Below are 21082 nucleotides of genomic sequence, written 5' to 3'. Positions count from 1 at the left end.
GAATTTTATCGCAATTTACTATTACTGTTTTACTAAACTACCTAGATAATTTATTTCTGTTTATTTATTTAGTTATAAAGTCAAATTTATCTTGGTTATCTATTAAGAATATTTTGATTTAATGTTTAAGCATTGCATAGTTTAATAACTTCACACGTTATGTACACATGTCTGTTTGTTACCAAATAAATTTCAAGGAGTTATTCTGTATTTAATGTTGCTGTCTTTTACCATGTGCTATTTACCGCGGCCACGTGACTTTTGTGTGCGATGACGTGGGGAAGCAGAGAACTCCGGTGATGCCCACCAACACTTCAACGAATCTGCTAGTTCGCGTGCAAGTGAAGAGATGAAACGCGTCTTGTTCTGGCTTTTTCGACGGTTCATGATATGACCGATAACTTCACTGTAAGCCACTTGTCAACGTGTTCGAAATGTTTATGCAAACATTTTTTACACTATTCTCAAAATATTCTCTTAACCAATTTTTTTATGAAAGTTTTGTGGTTGTACATTTTGACTGATACACAACGTACAGGATGGTGGAAGCTCGAGAGTATTCACATCTGCAAACAAAGAAGCTTTCATTGTTGGCCATACGGCGACTTCTAAGACTTATACTTCGGATTGTTATATTCTCAACACTTCTTCTTCTGGGTATGTATCCAACTTTCCTTCTTACAAACACTGATGTTTGTTTGTTTTTCTTATCGCCAACTACTCTTTTTATTTTTTAAATAAAATTTTACCAACTCTGTTTTACAGGTAATGTATGCTTTTATAAATTGAGATGTTATTTCCATGGCCATGTTAAATTTCAGCATAAAAAGTATATTTAAAATAATACTCTAACCTAACAGTTACTCCTTGTTAATTTTAATTATAATAAAATTGCAACTCATTTTTAAGCTACATCATAAAATATTTACTTGTTAAAGATTTGTAATATTAATTTTCAGTTATATGCAAGATGTGTTAGTAATGACATCGTAATATGTGCAGACAAGATTCTATTTTTAGTAGAGCATCAAAATTCATTTGCTGGTCGTCGTCGTTTGCACCTAAGCATAAAGCTACACGATGGGCTATCTGTGCAGTGCCACCAAGGTTATTAAAACCCGATTTCTAGCGTCCTAATTCAGCAGACATATCGTTCTTCCACTGGAGGCTAATTTACTTATTATAAGAAGTAATGCTTTTATTACGTATTTCTATAGAAATAATTGGCTAATTATAATTTTTATTTGCTTTATATGAATCAGGTTTAACGCTATTGACTGGTATTTTTCCTACTTATTTACTTAAGGTGTAGTCCCAGTGTAAAGCATATATTTATATATTATAATCATAAATTTCAACCCAGTATAATTAAGTTATCCAATTAAAGTACTTTTTTGTAGCTGTGGTTGTGCATTAACGTATAAGAACTATGTATATTTATCAATTAAGTTTTAACAAGTAAGTTTTTAAGAAACCCTCTAAGAATACATTAGATAAAAGAACTACTGCACTTTCTGTCATTATCTTATGCTATATAGTCACATTCTTCAGTAAAAGAGATATCTGTCAGAATGTTGCTCATTTTAATTTGTAATTTCTCTCAACAAATGTGTGTTTGAGCTGGTGATAAAAGAAAATGTACATCATGAGCTGTCTGCGTTGTATTCACTTCAATAATCGTACAGCAGTTTGTAGTTTTAAAGTTTACCAATGAACCATCAGAGAAACTATCTTGACCATAACAGCACAGGACAAATAAAAATATTTATTTATTTATTTTCAAAATAATTTTTTAAGAATGAAATATTCAACTCACAAGTGATGTGAATAAATTTATAGTGCTTAAAATACAACTTAAAGCAAGTTAAATGTGATCGAAAGTAATTATTAAGCAGAAAACTTAATGTTTTCTTTAATACAATCTAAAGAAAATTAAATATCATCAAAATAAATTAAGAAACAGAGTACTTACGTTGCTTAAAGTATAAATCCAAGAGAGCTAAGTGTGATCAAAAGTAACTGCTAAGAAAAGAATTTAACATATTTAAAATACAAGGTATAGAATACGAATTATTGAAAATGCTTATAATGCTTGAATTACAATTTAAAACAAGTGGGATCAAAGATAAATAAGATACATAATTACATTGTAATTTGGAGTTATTATGCTAAACTGCCGACATAATGAGTGCTATTTTATTTAGAAACAGTGAATTAACAAACCACAGACATATGAATATATATATTTTACAAGTTACGTATATAATTCGTGAAGAAAATAGGTCTCTATTTATTTCCCTTTATACACGCATGTTGCAACATTATTGATGAAAGTAAACTTTGAAATTTTAAAACTACATTTTAAGTTTGTAAGCCAAAGTTTTATATTTTCTTTTAATGTAAGCTTTGTGACTGCCGCTTGAAAATCGTTTATAAAAAAGTGGACGTCATGCTGTCCTTGTTATCCTTTTAGCAAAATACAGGTCTTGAACTTCCCGTTAGATTTAACGATGTGTTTGGTCAACTTACCATAAATTTCTGTTTATGATGTAGCTTGATACATTCCTTTCCAGAATAAAGAGGTATTTCTAATGTATTTCTTTTAAAAGGCTTTCTTCTTTCAAGTGTAATTCCACATGAAAGTACGAAAGAGAAAGCTATGCATCTATCATATATAAATATTTACGGGTTGGTAGAAATTCATCTCTTTCCGAATTTGATGGCCTTTCTGTGAACAAGCTTAAGAAGCTAGTTACTCTCAAAGATCTTTTAATTGTCTATCATGTCCATCACAACTTCACATAAATCGATATTATAATGATCCCATGGATGTGGCTTTAGTCCTAGACCACGACTACAGACTTTTCATTCTGGTACAATCGATATCCATGTTCGCCTTTGTGTTTCCTCTTCTCATTATAAGAAGCTTTCTTTTGCAAATCACACATTACATTTAAATGAGGTTATTGTTATTATATTAAAGTAGATAAAAATACGTATTATATTCAGATAAAATACGCGACGAAGTAGAGTATAATTTTAGCAGGTTATCAGAAAGAGTCATACAGTTTAAGCAGGACAAACACAATAATAACCAGTATACTTGAATTTAATGTAGTAACTACTAATTTGAATGTTTTTCCCTGACAAAATATGTATGATAAGTCAAACGAGTTCGAACACTTTCTTAAAGTGGTTTGATAAACACGTCTATAACATGATATTTTGGTAGCTTTAATTAGCAACTGCTAATCTTAAGACACTGTTTTGTTTGAGTGTATCATAGGTATGAATAATCGAATAAAAACTCAGTTTTTCTTAACATAATCTATTTATGGTTTTCAACTATTAAACTGTCATGTTTCTTGTAGTTTTGATACTGCAAGTGAGACATAGCATTTACTTTTACGATAACTATACATACTTCTCTGAGTTAACTGTTTCGTATAGAGTGTGCTGTGCAACTTTTTTCATTCTTATATATACAGGTTGCTTTAAAACATGTATAAATACACAAAAAATAACCTAACTAAACCACCTTTAACAGCAATTTAGCGAGAAAGCATTATCATCAATAAACAATGTTTTAGATCTATTTATATACTCATTTAATATTAAGTAACTTGCATATGTTTGTTAACCTTTCAACAATGTCCACTTTTGAAACGACTGCAATTATTAGCTTTAATACTCATTAATTTTACTATTAATTGATAAAAGCGTTAAGCATTAAATAGGACTCTCTTTTTAAACATAATACTATTATTTAGCTAAGCAAATTGAAACATTCAGCTAAATTTTACCTTGTACCAAAAACAATCCGCAAGTGTTTTTTTATTGAACTGGTCGCAAATATGAAAATTTAAACCTTAGGTATGTATGTATTTCGAAAATTGAACAGTTTATGCTACTACACAAGTTATAGGCATTACAATATCGCTACAAAGGCCTATTTATAATTTCCTGTGGAATAAGTTCTTTGTTTAACTTAATGAAACATCCACTTAAACTGTCACATCAAGAATTACCCACAGAGTACGATGATGTTTCAAAGCGAGCAAAATATCAAATATATATATGTATATGTAAATGCAGTCATGTTTAATAAATAACACGTTATATGTTTTACTTAAACCAAATCTTCAGCATCATTATCTTTATAAATTATTCACGCGTCAAAGATAAACCTTTTTCTTTCATTGACTTAAATATCTAGTGACGTCGGACTAATATGATGCGATTAAATCGATCTATTATCGATTTATTCATTTAGCAAGTAATTATTAACTGCTGACAAAATAAAATTTTAGAAATCTACACCATATTTTGATGTTTTTTATTGTTTAAAATTCTGCCTGCATACATTCACTGTTTTGGACAATCATACATATATAAGTTTGTCGTAATAAATTACATGCTAGTTAAACAGCTTAGAATTATACTTTTCGTTTGCTGTAGTTGTTATTTTTTTCAAGCTTTTGTATTATACACATTTTTTTAAGATTTTGATTGAAGTATTTTGTGTTTGTTTCTCGATATTTGTATAACATATCAACAGATACATTCGTAAGCGAATCCATATATCGTTTGCAAAAACTGGAGAATTCAACAAATTATAAAAAGTAACTTCTTAATTGATCCGTATTTGAAGAAGATAAGGGTTTCAACAGTCATTTATTGTGCAGAATCTTTTAAGCTGGATTTATTAAAATTCATATTTTTATGTAATCTAATACATAATATTGGATATGTTTCAGGATGTTACATAATAAAAATAGTAAGCAATTAATTTAATTATTCAAAACAGTCTTAATGTGTCGATAAAGGAGATTGGTTTGGAAGTGATATTTAAGAAAGGTAGGAAGTAATTGTATTAGATAAGTTTATTGGTATACATTTCGTGAATTAGGTGTAGAAAACTTCAGTTTTGTTCAGCAATAGATGGTTAAAAAAGAAAGTGATATACTCCTATTGAAGTTTATAATGTTCACTTTTTATAGTTATGGAAAATTAAATGAATAATTTAAAAAAAATCATATATCAGCTAGTGTGTAGAGTAGAGAATAAAATAAACATACTCTGAAGTTCTAAGAATATTTCAGTCATTTTTAAATCTTTGTAATTATTACTGAAAAGAAATCGACTCTACAATAGTAGGGTTACTTTTATAATTATGTTATAGTTGTTGTTTTTGTTTGAATTTGAAATTATAGGAAATTTGACATCGTTTCAATATAGTTTGCAATATTATAAATCTTTATACGTGCGCCTTTGCCTAGATTGAGCTATATAAAAATAATATGACAGATCTATATTTCTCAATATTTTCTTTCGTATAGATGTACATGCATACGTCAGGTTTACAAAAAATAGATAAGATTATTAAAATAAGAATTACAAATTTTTAACCCGCAGTGATGCGTTCTTCAACATTTAGGCAGCATAGATCATAGCAAAATGATACAAACTGGAAGTATGAGAGTATAACCATATATGATATATTGGGTAGTTTCTGTCTATTTACATTATCTCAAGTGTTGACAAATCTTCGTAAGAGATGAGATTGAAAGAGTGGAGGATTTAATTTTCAAAATAGGATTCCTCGATATACAGTTCTCATACATTATCATCAATAAATGACTTGCCACGAAGACGCCAAAATAGAAAGCTTATTAAAAGGAGTTCATTCACTTGGAAAGTTGCTTAACCCAATGAAAGTGTATTTCTTATACGGTGCTTGGTTCTTTAGTCGCATACGCATCATACTTTTAAGCAACTCATTAGGTAATACGGAGTTATTTGCCTTGCATCAACCAATTCCAGTGCTACGGTAACAAAGTAGGTTACACCCAACTGTAACTGGACAGTACTAGATGTGATATCTCACCGTTTTGAAACTATGAATATAAATGTGAATATCATATATGTTTTAAAGATAGGGTGTACATTTAGAGGCATTGGTATAGATTCTAATTTAGTATGTTTACCTATATGTTAACGTTACTCCAACTTTCTCTGTAATTTGTATATTTACAGTTGGAGATTAGAAGATTTCATAACTGCTGTGTTTCATGTTACATTTCAAAGATTGGAGAATAAACATACACTATATTTCTACCAACAAAAATTAAACATATGATCTACCAATAAAAATTAAACATATGAGACATACAGGACATAAATCTTGTACTACGTTTTCTTATAATAATTCCGAAGAGAAACATAAAGCTAATACAAGGCAAAAATATATGCATACTCGTTTGAAAACAAAATAAGTTCAAAGCGGAACTCATTTAGTCTTTCGTGAAAAATCTCATTTGCAATGTTTCATGATTTTCCTCTTGCTATTGGTGTGGTTAATAATAAGAAATAGAGAAGCATATTGCTGCTACGTCAAATGAGAATATTATTAGGCGTGTGTGGTTTTTATAGTAAAGCCACGTAAAATTTTCTGGTGTGTCCACTAAGGAGAATCAAAACCCCGATGTTAACGTTGGACATCCAAGCACTTACCGTTTTCCAACCGAAGACTATGACTAGGCACTTGCAAATATAAAATACGATCCTAGTTTCTTTTATTAGACAGTTGTATAACGTGTAAAAATTGAAATGATAGGCTAATACATTTCGTTTTACACGTATTGCATATTTATATACAAAATGGACAGATAATCACAATTGTATTAACTGATTATTTTAACTTTTGTTTTATACTTATGTATTAATTTTAGCTTTTATACAAGTGATTAAATTTCAATATTCTGTCTTGAAGGGAATGAAAAAGAGATGAAATTTGGTCAATTTTAGTTTTCTAACTTCCCTTTACAAATCATGAATTATATTATTTCAGTTAATGTAATGTCCATTTGAAGAAGTAGATATAACTTGTCCAGTTTTAGTATTTACGACAAAACAAAGTAGTTATTTGGTAACAGTTGGTTTGGTTTTGTAATTTCGTGAACAGCAACTCAAAAGCTATGTGTATTAGCTTTCCCTAATTTAAAAGTGATAAATTTGTGGGAAGGCAGCCAATCAATACCACCAACCGCAACCTCTTGAGATATTCTTCTACCAACAAATGGGATTGATCGTAACATCGTAATGCTCCCCACGAATGAAGGAGCGATCACATTTAGTGACGATATTCGAATTCCCACCCAGAAATAACGATCAGAGCGCTCTCACCACCAGGCCAGACCAGATTAAGAGACAGTTATACATCTTTCATTTGTAAAAGTATATTTCTATTATCTTTTATCAAGAATCTCTTATGTAGCTATAAAGACTGAAATCAAGAGAAATGACAATTGTACACTATACGTCGCTTACTCTTGTCGAAATTGGATGAAGCGTATATGTTAAAGGTGAATGTATTGATGTTTATGAAAGAATGCATTTCCTGGGTGGAAATATAAAAACTGGTTAATTCAAACTAAACACACTTTCGTCAGTAAAATGTTATTTTGCAAAATATAATATAGAACGTATTTTTTTCGTATGTAATAGCATAATCTTCCTCTAAACAATATTAAAGGAACTTACTATAATCAATATATCTTAAAAATCATGAAAAAAATTTTCATGTTGGAACGGAAACGCATTTTGTATGTCCCTCTAACAGAATATGTAGCATCATAGGTGCATAGTCAATAGAATATTTTCCAACTTGATTAGAGTTATGTGGAAGTTGGTTTAGTCCTGCGTAAAACTTATTTACATTATAGGAACAAAAAAGGGAGGTCTAACCTTGATTGAAACTAATTTACATTATAGGAACAAGTACAGTTCTGTCTCAAAATGACACAAGTTATAAGGATTGGCCTGTTGGTTAAAGCGTGCGACTCAAATCTGATGATCGCAGGTTCGAATTCCCGTCAACGCATACACTCGCCCTCTCAGAACATGGAGTGTTTTAATGCGACTGTCATTTCCATTGTTCGCTGGTAAAAGAGTAGTCCAAAATTTAACAGTTGGTAGTGCTGATTAACTACCTTCCCTGAGGTCTACTGTTGTTAAATTAAAAACAGCTGGCGCAAAAAGTTCGGATGTATTGTCGTGCCAAATTCAAAACAAAGTAGATACACGTTACAATAATGTTAATAATAATAAATGGCTAATCCTGTTTCTGATTGACGTACGATACAGAAAACAAATGTTTAGTTCTCCCTTAAACTAATGCTCGTTATAGAAAGACAAAAGAAAAATTAGTCGTTCATAAGACTGTCGCACATTCTGAATAAAGGGTTCTGGTTCAGTTTCAAACTGACGCTGTTACACAAGAAAAAGTTCTACTTCAACCTGATGTGTTTGCAGGGGAAAATATCTCGTACTGTTTCAAGCTGAAGGAATTTATAGGAAAAATTATAGTTTTGTTTCAAACTACTGCGTATCATAAGAAAAAAGGTCTAGTACTTTGGAAATTTATAGGAACTAGTATTCAGTTTCTGTTTCATACGGATGCGCATTTTAGGAAAATAAATATTTAGTCTTTCTTCAGTTGACGTATATTAAAGGATGAAAATGTCTGGTTTAGTTTTAAAATGACTCAAGTTGCACTAATACAGGTGAAGTCCTGCTTTAAATTAACTGAAACTGAAAAGGTCTAGCATTGTTTATCTTTTCATTTTCTCCAATTACTTTATTAAAAATAATTTCAAAATACTTAAGAATAATAAAATAGAACGAAAAGAATAATTTATCGTTGTTATATTTTTGTGATCTCAGGTTACATTAAAAAGATAATTAATTCAAAGATTCATTGCATTATTAGACAACTCAGTACTTCACTAAGTTGAATTATAAAAAATATGGGCTTCCACTGATAATTAGTAGCCACTAGCTATACGAATAGTAGCTTAGTATAGGGAGTACGTTTGCTTATAGTATCAACAAAAGAACAGAAATAATGCACAATAACAGAGGTATCCTGTTTGAAATTTTCATCAATTAAGTAAAACTAGCACGTATATTCATACGTTGTACTGTAAAAGTTTTATGAAAGTGAACAAATAATTTATATGACACAATTACTGACTTTATAAAGAAGGGTCTCTGTTTCGTTTTATCTAAGGCTACGTCTTTACTAGGGTTATGGGTATGTGTGCAAAAACCTTCTTATGTTGGGGTGAAGGTGCTCTATTGCTATTTACACAGAGGAATTATACTTATTTACGATAATGAAATTTGAAAACAAAATGCAGCTGTAGAATTAATATTTACCAATTATGAATATAAATTGTTTATGTTTGTTCCCTTAACATGCCAATAATGATTCTAAGCACGTAAAATGTATATATATACCCCATGTAATAAAACAGAAAACGAAAAATCCCATCAGTACCCGTGGTGCTACCCCACTGATTGTTCTATATTTAGCTGTCACTGGAGCTATGAAATATGTGCATTTTGAAAGAAAATATCTGTCTCTTGATAATCCCAAGTCATTTCAAGTTTATTAAGTCCTATTTGACAGGTTTTAATGCGTAAGCGTAGAAAGCATTAAATAACAAACAAACTTCTCTCAAATGATAGTAAGATTTTGTGTTTCTTGTGAATTTGAGAAACTCGTTTACAAAACTTGAATGTGGAAGTTAAGAATAAGATTACTAAAAATTGGTGTATTATGAATAATGTAAAGTGGTACGTTATCAATAATGTAAAGTGAAATGTGAAAAACGCACGTATGAAGAGTAATGTTACGTTTTACGAATAATACAAAGTGACTCTTGTTACTTTCAATTAAATTTAGTAATTTTCAAATAGTACTTATTGGTCTAGTAGCTTTTATTTGGTCCGTAAATAATGGTTTTAGACAGACGACTTACTATCATTCGTAATTGTCGATAATAAATTTCAGTGAGACGTTGTACTATATAGTAATTCAATGTGAAATAAAATTGTTTTGAAAATATCATGTCCTCTACTTCATGTTAATTTTGATAAATACTGCGAAAGTGTTATCATTTCTGTGAAAAATTGCAAATTTTAAAACATAGTGAGAGATTCGTTTATCTAAAATTAAGCAGAAAAACATTTCGATAAAACAGTACTGGCATGCTAAACATTACAACGGAGGATTTCTGTTTTCGCCACTCTCACTGACAGCTAATTAATTAAAAACTTAGTACATTTACAATATGTAATAAGTATTCTTTATAAAAAAAAGAGTATAGTTTGTCTAGTTGATGCTTACATGTGTTTTTTATTAAGGGTTTGAACTCAAATAAAACGTAGAACGCCGTTTCTCTTGTTACCACAAAGAAAAAAAAATGAGCTGAGACTCCAACTGTTAAATGGCTGATGTGTGAATATACATTTGTAAATGAATTTCAAGGTATACTTTTATTAACATTGTACAATTCAAGCGCTGTTCCTACCATAATTTTTGTTTTTTCGGGAACGCATAAGATCCTAAGTTGCATGTGATTATTTTTGACATCTCTGAATATTTTAAGAACACGGTTTTCTGAGTTATTCAAAAATTCCTTTAAGGAACAATTTTTAATTTACTTTTTACTGCAATTTGAAGAATAACATCGAGGCAAAACATTTGCTAAAAGGGATAGCCGTCCCTAGTAAGGCCCGACATGGCCAGGTGGGTTAAGACGTTCGACTTGTGATCCGAGAGTCGTGTGTTCGAATCCCCGTCACACCAAATATGCTCGCCTTTTCAGCCGTGGGTGCGTTATAATGTGACGGTTTTGCCATTATTCGTTGATAAAAGAGTAGCCCAAGGGTTGGCGGTGGTTGGTGATGACTAACTGCCTTACCTCAAGTATTACACTGCTAAATTAGGGACAGGTAGCCCAGATAGCCCTTGAGTGGCTTTGCGCGAAATTCAAAACAAACCAAAACCAAACTGTCCCTAATTAAGCAGTGTAAATCTAGAGGAAAGGCAGCTAGTCATCATCACCTACCGCCAACTCTTGGGCTACTCTTTTACCAAAGAATAGTAGGATTGACCCTCACATTATAACGTCCACACGGCTGAAAGGAATAGAGGAAGGAAGCTAGTTATAATCACTCCCCGCCAGCCTCTGTAACACTTTTTCACTAATAAATAATGGGATTGACTGTAACTTTATAACGGCCTTAAGGCTGAAAGGATGAGCATGTCCGATGTGACAGTGAATCGGATCCGTGAACCTCAGATTACGAGTCGGCCGCCCTAATCACCTGGTAATTCCATGCCTTTGCAATTTGTATTCATACCAAAGTTATTGATATTATGACTACTTTACCAAATTTGAACTACTGAGAAAAATGAAGAAACTAGTCAACATACTTTTATCATCAACACCAAGCGATTGGCTGTTATTCCCATAACTCTCCCTATAAAAGTTGAAGATATTTTGTAGAATTGAACGGATTCGAATTCGTCTCATCATCTCCGAAATTCAAAGTTTTACCATAGCGCCAGTGCCCACCCCTGAGTAATTAAAATATAAACTTGGAAAGTTTAATAATAATATAAGTAATATGTACCTAAATATATAATTGAGATAACACTAGCCAAACTAAAGACGTTTTTGACTATAGTACCTCTAATAGATATTATCGCAATTTGATGTACATTTCTTCTTCTTCTTCTTCATGTGTCAAATTTGCGGCAGACATCGACGACCATGGCATGCCAGATTTCTCTGTTGTCAATCCTCCTTATCAACTCGATGTTGCTCATTGAGTTCTTGGTGACATAGTTATTGAGGCTGTCGATATATTTAGTTCTTTGACACCCTCTGCTTTTCCTCCCTTCTATTTTTCCACATAGCATCTGTTTTTCTATCTCATTCTTCCTACAGATGTGTCCTAGAAATTCCATTTGTCTCTTTCTTATAGTTTTCATGAGGGACCTTTTGTATCCTGCCAGTTCCATGACTTCCACATTTGTTTTTCTTTCAGTCCATGATATTTTTAGCATCCTTCTAAGGAACCACATTTCAGCAGCTTCTAATCTCTTCTCTGTATCTTTGTTCAGTGTCCAGCTCTCACAGCCATATAAGAGAACAGACCATACATATGAATCAGTGATGACCCCATACATATGATTTCAAGGTGTTAATTTTAGTGACATTTGTTATGTTCCTGTTTGTGAATATGGACTTCATTTTATTGAAAGTATCCTTGGACATTGCAATTCTTTTCTTTATTTCTGTGTCACTCTTTGCATTTGATGTTATAGTATATCCAAGATATTTGAAGCTTTCGACTTGTTTTATTCTCACGTCCTTGCTGGTTATGCTACATGTGGGTGTAATTGATTGTTTTGAGATAACCATGCACTCTGTTTTCTTTGCGATTAACTGCAAGCCTTTTTCTTCACTCTCGTCTACTGTTGTTGTGAGGAGAGTCTGTAGATTTCGTTCGGAGTCCGCAATAAGGACTGTGTCATCAGCGTAGCGCAAGTTGTTGATATTGCATTCGCCTACTTTGACTCCCTGATGTTCATTGACGTTTCGTAGGATTATGTCGCTGTATAAGTTAAAAAGATCTGGTGAAAATACACAACCCTGCCTCACCCCTCTTTCAATTGGTCTATATTCACTCAATTCATTTTCAATTTTGATAGCTGCCATTTGCTGCCAGTAAAGGTTTCTAAGGATTCTTAGATCTTTAGCATGGATGTTCAGGTCTGACAACATGTCGAATAGGTCACCATGTCTCACTTTGTCAATGACTTTAGAATAATCGATAAAACATAGATATAAATCCTTTTGTACTTCCAGTGATCTTTCCATGAGCATGTTTAGAGCAAAAAATTGCATTTATAGTGCCTTTATCGGCTATAAATCCAAACTGAGTATCAGAAATCTCTGGTCTTATCTTATTCCCCATTCTAGACATGAGCACTCTTAAAAGAACCTTGGTAAGATGACTCATTAGACTAATTATCCTGTGCTGTTCACAGTCAGTTGTTCCGGACTTTTTCGGCAATGCAATAAAGACTGATTTTTTAAAGTCTTCCGGTATTTCACCCGTGTCACAAATAGTGTTCAGTAGTTTTGTCACTTCCTGGATTCCCACTTCTTTTAGGGCTAATAAAAGTTCAATGGATATGTCGTCTGGACCAGCTGCTTTGCCTTTATGTATCTTCTTCATTGCATGTTCCACTTCATCAGGCATAATTGGAAGGCCTTCTGTGTCTATTTCTATGTGTGAAGTTGGGCTTCTGTTGTCGTTATATAGTTCTCCAATATATTCTGATCATCTGTTAAGTATATCTTTTTTATCCATCAAGATTTCTCCATTCCTAGATTTTAAAAGGTTGTTAATACATACATATTTTTGAAGACTTTTATCATGTGCTGCTAAATCATGTATTTCCTATAAAATTTATAAAAACCAAATATAGTGCTTTATATCAAAACATATTTCTTCAAACATTGTTATAAAGAGCCTCTGATACATTTGTTTTCCAATTACACCTATTAATAATGTCTTCTGTAGTTTCTACATTTTACTCTATGATTGCATTGAGTAGGAACGCTTGAAAACATTTACATATTTATACTTCAATGTTAGATTTTGACAGTTCTCTTTTCTTACGTCGATTTTCAAATATTTCAGAGAATAGAAACGAAATAATAACTATGTATAAAAACCATAAATACTGAAAATAAAATAAAGATAATTTAGTCTTTTTCTAAGATTGCTATAAACATGCAGTAGTTACACAGCACAATTCTTAATTAATATAGAATGGTTTGTAACATGAATAAATTTTGGTTTGTTTGTAATTAAACATAAAGTTATACAATGGGTTACCTGTGTTCTGCTCACCATGAGTAAGGAAATAAGGTTTCTAGCGGTGGGAGTCTGGAGACATGCCGCTGTGCAACTGGGGAGGAACAAATTATGTGTGTTTTTTTTCTTATAGCAAAGCCACATCAGGCTATCTGCTGTGTCTAACGAGGGGAATCGAATCCCTGATTTTAGCGATGTAAATCCGTAGGCTTACCGCTGTCCCAGTGGGGAACTAAACAAATTTAAACAAACTTCAAAAAGCAATATATATATTTAAACTGTGGTATATTATAAGACGGATTTAATAACACTTAGAAAGTTAAAATTGTTATTAACACTAAATTTTCGAAAACGATAAAAATTGAAAATAGTATATTTATTATAAATAAAGGAAGGGGCTTGAAGTTTAACATACGTCATTGTTTTTCTGTTAACATTATGACTATTATTACTTTCAAATTAATTGCAATAAATACACTCAACGAATTTATAGTTTCTAAATGTTCTACTGTTTATTTATTTATTTCATTTTAATGTCGAGATGGTTACTAACGAAGAGTAAAGAATCTAATCAAATTCTAAGAAGTAATTATTTCAAACAGTTTAAATTGTAATTAATATGGTTTATTAATTTATGACGAAAGAATGGCTGAAAACTTTATTTGGGATTAAATCAATCAGAAAACATATATTGACCCTTTTATTTCATTGTATCGTTTTATTGAGTATTGTGTTTCTGCATGTGGCAGTGAGTATCGAACGTTCGCATAAATCTTGCTGTAGGAAATCAATAAACAATTGAGAAAATAACATTTTTTGGTCATTGAATAGTTAGGTAAAGAAAAAAATAATGAAGTGTTTCTCTACTTCTAAAACATAGTGACTGAATGTTTTTAATTTAATAGTTCATACGTGCTATATAGTATAAAATAATTTTACATGATAATAAAATAGAAAGTAATCGTCATTAGTGTTTATGTTTTTCGTTAAACACGAATTTGATCTATTCGTGTGACTCTTTACCAGTTTTTTTCTCTAAAATAAAGTACATATAATATAACTAATTTGACGAAAAGTATTCACAGAACGTTTTTACATTACAATGGTGCTTTGCATGAAAGTTTTTGTTTGAGTAACAATCAACTTCAAAATGTAACAACAAGATGATCTGTTACATATTATGTTATTTTATGCTTAGGTTAACATAATTATATACAAAATATCTGGACTTTTTTTTATAGAACAGTACATGACTTTCATTTATTAGTCTTCTCGGATTCTACAAATGCAATAGGTACAACAATATCATCTTCACAATAGATCAAAATATACGTTTTTCCAATAACAGGCTGCAAGATGATGGAGCTTTTGAGTTCAATAACTCAATAGCTCGGAAGGAAACTTATAATAACCCAGTAATGAGCTACAGATAATTTTCCCTATTCCGATTAATAACACTTACATTATTGTAGATTTGCTTCATTCTCTTTGTTGAATACACATTAATCAATTATTTCAGTTTATTTCATATTATTTTATGGTAAATATTAGTGTAAGTATTATTTCTTTATTCTATTTTACCAGTTAATAATCCTGTCCAACTTCCTCAAAGGAAAATTAACATTTTAAATGTTGATAAACCTCAAATTTTAATAAAACCATGCAATTTGATTATATTGTATTTTCTGAAATAGATATTTTCAAATATTTCATGTATTGATTTTATTCCTTTATATTTAGAAAGAAGTGTATCCAATCCGAATTGTGTAACATATCTTTTTCTGAAACTTTTCTCTACATTACATAGGGTAGTTTATTTGGAACTAATGCTACTAGAAATAAAAATATTTCTTCAAATTGTATGATTCTTTCCATCAATATATTTTTGATTAGTATGCATTAGTTATTCCCTGAGCTGTAGGTTAAAAATAAATCACAAACAGTTCAAAATGTTTATAACGATATAATAAACACCTTTAAAACAGGAAAGATAGTTCTGAGATGTGTGTTTGTGTGTTTTTGTTGTTTTTACTAAAGTAAACGAGAAAACATGTCTTATGTGTTCTTTTCTCAAGTTTTTTTTTGTAATAATTTCTTGGATAGAGAGTCATCCACAGATTTAACACACAGTTGCCATCAAATGACGATATTGCGTGATCCACTTCAACATTACAATAGGAAATTATTTCATTATAACAATGCGCATGCGCATTATTCCAACATTATTTGTAATTGAAGTCTTTCATTTGTAGGGTAGAAAGAAATTCCGCCATTTGATTGACTGAAAACGTTAAATCTAGTTTTCATTTTGGACAGAAAACTAAACACTTTAAGATCGATGACAGACCATTTAATAAATTCATAGTTATTTTGTAATCGGAAAATTAGGCTCACAAAAAATATAATAGTTTTATAATAAATAGGTGTAGCCATACTTGTATGTTATATATAAAAGGGTTTGCCTTTTAAATAGTTGATCTTTTTATATCATATTTTTGTAGCTTACTCTTTAATTATAACTTGACTGCTTTTATACATGAAAAAATATTTTGATTAGACACCATTACTCTTACATTAGTGTAAAAATTGTTAAGAAACACAAGAATAGTGGAATTTGAAAAAACTGTGGCAATATCCTAGATGAGACAGAAATTTAAGTTCTCTGTCTAGGGTCACGGTAGTGTAAACTCTATCCTTCTCACTTGACTTGGATCTCTACTTTCATTCTAAGTCTAATCAAGAGGGTTCTAAGACAAAAAAAAATTTCAAAGTGATATTTTACACCTATATAACAAATACTTTGCACTTTTATTTGTTCTTATTTCTCCATCCGTAACTCTGAAATAACATGATTATTTATGATGGTAAACATGGGAATTCGATAACTACGAAGGAGGTAACTCCGATAAAGTGATATTGTACATCACTATAGAACACGCGAAGATAAAAACATTCGAGTTCAAATAACTTGTTGGAATAAATAAATTCTTGAATAACAACTATTTTGCACAATACAGTGATACTTAAATATATTGTTTATAATTTTTATCCTTTTAATTCGCAATAACTGTACTCAGTTCACTAGATATTACGAACATATAAGTATAAATGCTTTTAGACGCATCTCCCATGCCAACAGATGTTCTATACGTATTGACGTTTCTCTTTAAATTCAACATTACGTTTACATAGTTACAGTCATGTGAAAAAATTAGGACACCCTATGAAAGCCTGCGTATTTTTGTAACATTTTGGGATATATAGATATTTAATCTCAATTTTAACAATACTGAGAGATTATAGGAATATAACTAAACAATTAAAACTTAAGAAAAGGTTTTTCAAAATCTTTTGTAAATGTCATGCTACAAAAATGCATAGGTAGTGTTACCCCCTTTGGCTGAAATAACTGCAGTGAGACGCTTCTTGTGACCATCTACCACTCTCTGACATCGGGCTGAAGAAAGTTTGCCCCACTCCTTAATGCAGAATTCTGTCAGCTGTTAGATGTTTTACATGGTTTCTTGCATGTACAACCCGTTTCAAGTCATCCCACAGCATCTCAATGAGATTAAGATCTGGGCTTTGACTCGGCCATTCCAGGACTCTCCATTTCTTAGTTTTCAGCCAGTCCTTGGTGGATTTACTGGTATGTTTTGGGTCATTGTCGTGTTGCGAGCTCCAGTTCCGCTTCAGCTTTAATTTTCTTACAGATGGTCTCACATTATCCTCAAGCACTCTCTGATACACAGTAGAATTTATAGTGGATTCTATGATTGTGAGCTGTCCAGGTCCTGCTACAGCAAAGCAGCCCCAAACCGTGACACTTCCACTTCCATGCTTTTTAGTTGGTATAAGGTTCTTTTCCTGGAATGCTGTATTTGGTTTACGCCCAACATTTCCTCTGTTCTGGTGTCTAAATAATTCAATTTTGGACTCATCTGTCCAAAGAACATTATTCCAGAAGTTCTGGTCTTTGTCTACATTCTCTCTGGCAAACTTCAGTCTGGCCTTGATGTTTCTCTTAGAGAGCAAAGGTTTCCTCATTGCACACCTCCCAAGCAAGTTACACTTGTGCAGTCTCTTTCTGATTGTAGAGGCATGCACTTTCACATCAACAGTAGCCAGAGTCTGCTGTAGGTCCCGTGATGACATTTTAGAGATTTTGGAGACCTCTTTTAACATCTTGCGGTCTACTATCGGGATGAACTTGCTTGGACGACCAGACCTGGGCATGTTGGCAGTTACTTTGAAAGCCCTCCACTTATAGGTTATTTTTCGAACAGTGGAATGGCTTATTTCAAAATCTCTTGGGATCTTTTTAAATCCCTTACCATACTCATAAGCTGCTAAAATTTTCTTTTTGAAGGTCTCAGACAGCTCTTTTGCTCTCACCATGGTGCTCACTCTGACTTCAATAGTCAGGAGCACACCAAACTAAATGTCTGAGGTTCAAATAAAGCAAACCTCATTCACAATGCTGAGTAACGATCTTCTAATCATGTGCACCTGGTGTGATACTCTTGCACTTGTGTGTGAGTTGAGCCATTATATGTGGGTATAGATGTGGGGGTGTCCTAACTATTTACTCAGTTAGAATGTGCATTTTTGTTGAATTACATTTTACAGAAGATCTTGAAAAGTCTTTTCTTCAGGTTTATTTGTTTATTTATATTATTTTAATCTTTCAGTATTGTTGCAATTGAGAATACATATCCATTTATCCAAAATTGTTACATATAAACACAGGCTTTCATTGTGTGTTCTAATTTCTTCACATGAGTGTATATCCTTATTCTTATTTTATTTTGTACAATAATCGTGTTGAAAATTTGTAATGTGGTTGCCTATGCTTCCTCGCAGCTGATACATTATTTCAATGTGCTGTCTGAATAAATCTAAACTTATAATTCATTTTAACTCAAATACTTTTTTGAAATACTCAAAAGTTCCATAAGTACCTCTTGTTGTTTATGTGTATACTTAGCTCTGTAAGGTATATTGAAATTCTTCATGGCACGAAGTATAACTAGGAATCAATGGCTTATGACTCACCTCAATCATTCTCTAATGACTTAGAATACTGTATTCGCCTAATCATTAGAGTCTAGCTAACGTCTGATGTTTGTAAACACTTTCTATTTCAACCAACGCTCTTGACCTTTAACTTCATAACAGAAAATCAGCCTGTTTAATGATGAAACACATTTATTAAAATGTAAATTTCTGGTCTTTAAGATTAAGTTTTACATATCGATTCAACAGAATATTATTTGATTTCTCAGGTTTAAGAGAATTGTAGAGTTTAAGTCTTATCAGAGGTTTTAAAATGCTCCAAATTGGTTGTCATTTTGAAATGAATCATGAAGACAAAAGCGCTCCAAGTTGTTAACGAACAAATCAAATCATCGTAACTCCCTCTGAAGGAATTGCGTATCTTATCTGTATTTAGATATCATAATTATTGTTCAAATGTAGAGTTCAAACTCTTCAACAAAATCCACATTTGCAACTTTGAAGTCATAAACTTTCCATTTTCAAATACGAATGTTGTAAAAAAAATTGTTATAACACTAACTACAGTCTACTTACAGCGTATTATATATAATATAATTTGTTTAACACTAGAAGATTTTAGGGACAAATCTCATAAATCCACTCAAGTTTTTCACAAAGGAGATTTTTTTCCTATTGCATTTCTGACTCAATGGCTTACGTTTAAGGTTAATGTTTTGAGCATCTTGTGTGCATATCGTGTACACATACACACCTGCTACATTTCTTACACCTGAGGTATCTTGCTACTTTACATCTGTAGGTTAGCTTTGTATCCAGCCTCATTTGCAACTCGACAAGATCAGACACCCAAAAACCTTGGTTCTTTGCCACAGGAGTTTCTCACGTGTTTCATAAAAATTTCGGAAATGGTGAACATTTGTGACTTGAACTTTGTCTGAGTTACATTTTGAAAAAGAAATCACTCAATTCTACTGGCAGAAACTTGTTTGAATATTGTTGAGTTATATATCGGTGTACACCTATGAATTCCTCATAAGGTCCTGCATATTGCTTTAGGTTTTCATGTAAAAATATTAAATGCAGGATATGGTTCTTAAAAGTGTCCTACCATTTGTAACTATTCATGAATTAGAACATTTTTGTGAAGTTATGCTATTTATTGTACTTGGAATATTTACCTTAATTTAAGTACTTTTCCTAAATATAATCACTATTAATGAACTTTCTCGAACCTTATCGTGTTTACTTTTCAACTGATACGGAAGATTTAACTATTTTTTCCCCCTGTTTTCTGGTCCATATTTTTTGTTAAAAGACACATGTTAAAGTCCGTTTAATTGTATTTGCCACAACCCAAAAGTATGTTTAATATATTATTTTAATTTTATTACACCTAATATAATTTTATGTCAATTAGAGTAGCAAATTTTAACTGTTGTTTATTTTTTGAACAATTCAGACATTCGTTTAATTCATTCGCTTGTGTGCTAATAAACCTTGACTTTTGGCTGAGCTGTTGGTACTGTCCTGCTACTTGACTCTACATCTAAAGATTTATATGAATTGGAGAGTTTTATCCCTGATGTCAGACTTTTGTTTAGTAACATGGCTCTGGTGGCTTGTTATCTGAGGGTCGCTGGCTCGAATCTCTGTCACACCAAATACGTTCGCCCCTTTCAGCTGTAGGGGCGTTATAAAGTGATGATCAAGCCAACTATTCATTTGTAAAAGAGTAGCACTAAAGCTGGCGGTGGGTGGTGATGACTATCTGTCTTCCCACTAGTCTTACACTGCTAATTAGGGACGACTAGTGCAGATATCCAGGACTGGCATGGCCAAGCGCGTAAGGCGTGCGACTCGTAATCCGAGGGTCGCGGGTTCGCGCCCGCGTAGCGCCAAACATGCTCGCCCTCCCAGCCGTAAGGGCGTTATAATGTGACAGTCAATCCCATTATTTGTTGCTAAAAGAGTAGCCCAAGAGTTGGCGGTGGGTGGTGATGACTAGCTGCCTTCCCTCTAGTCTTACACTGCTAAATTAGGGACGGCTCGGTGCAGTGGGCTAACAACAACCTACTCACTTAAATACTTGTCGAAGAATCCGCAAGCGATTGCGGCCCTATGTTCCTCGATGGAATCTAATGGTGATAACTAACTAAGTGCAGATATCCCTCGTGTGGCTTTGTTCAAAATTCAAAACAAACAACCTCTAGTTACACTGTCAGAGTCGCATAACGGGTTTGTATTGGCTATGAAACGTTTTTAGGAACGATTATGGAAAGCTTTACTTAAATACGTTGTTCAACAAACACTAACGCTACGG

At 32.1% G+C, this 21082-nt stretch overlaps 1 protein-coding gene across 1 annotated transcript in view; it reads left to right on the top strand.

Annotated features, from left to right (window-relative positions):
• The first annotated feature begins 342 nt into the window (after positions 1-342).
• LOC143249183 (zwei Ig domain protein zig-8-like) overlaps positions 343-21082 on the top strand; it is a 106993-nt gene continuing 86253 nt past the window's right edge. Inside the window, exon 1 of the mRNA XM_076498642.1 lies at positions 343-657. Within this exon, the coding sequence (XP_076354757.1) occupies positions 540-657 (118 nt within the window). The 5' untranslated portion in view covers positions 343-539. The remainder of the gene's footprint in view (positions 658-21082) is intronic.

This window comes from Tachypleus tridentatus, chromosome 4 (genome assembly GCF_004210375.1).
Source record: "Tachypleus tridentatus isolate NWPU-2018 chromosome 4, ASM421037v1, whole genome shotgun sequence".
Lineage (NCBI taxonomy): Eukaryota > Metazoa > Arthropoda > Merostomata > Xiphosura > Limulidae > Tachypleus > Tachypleus tridentatus.
Note: the sequence above shows the minus strand (reverse complement) of the source record. Positions and strands in the feature narration are given on the sequence as shown.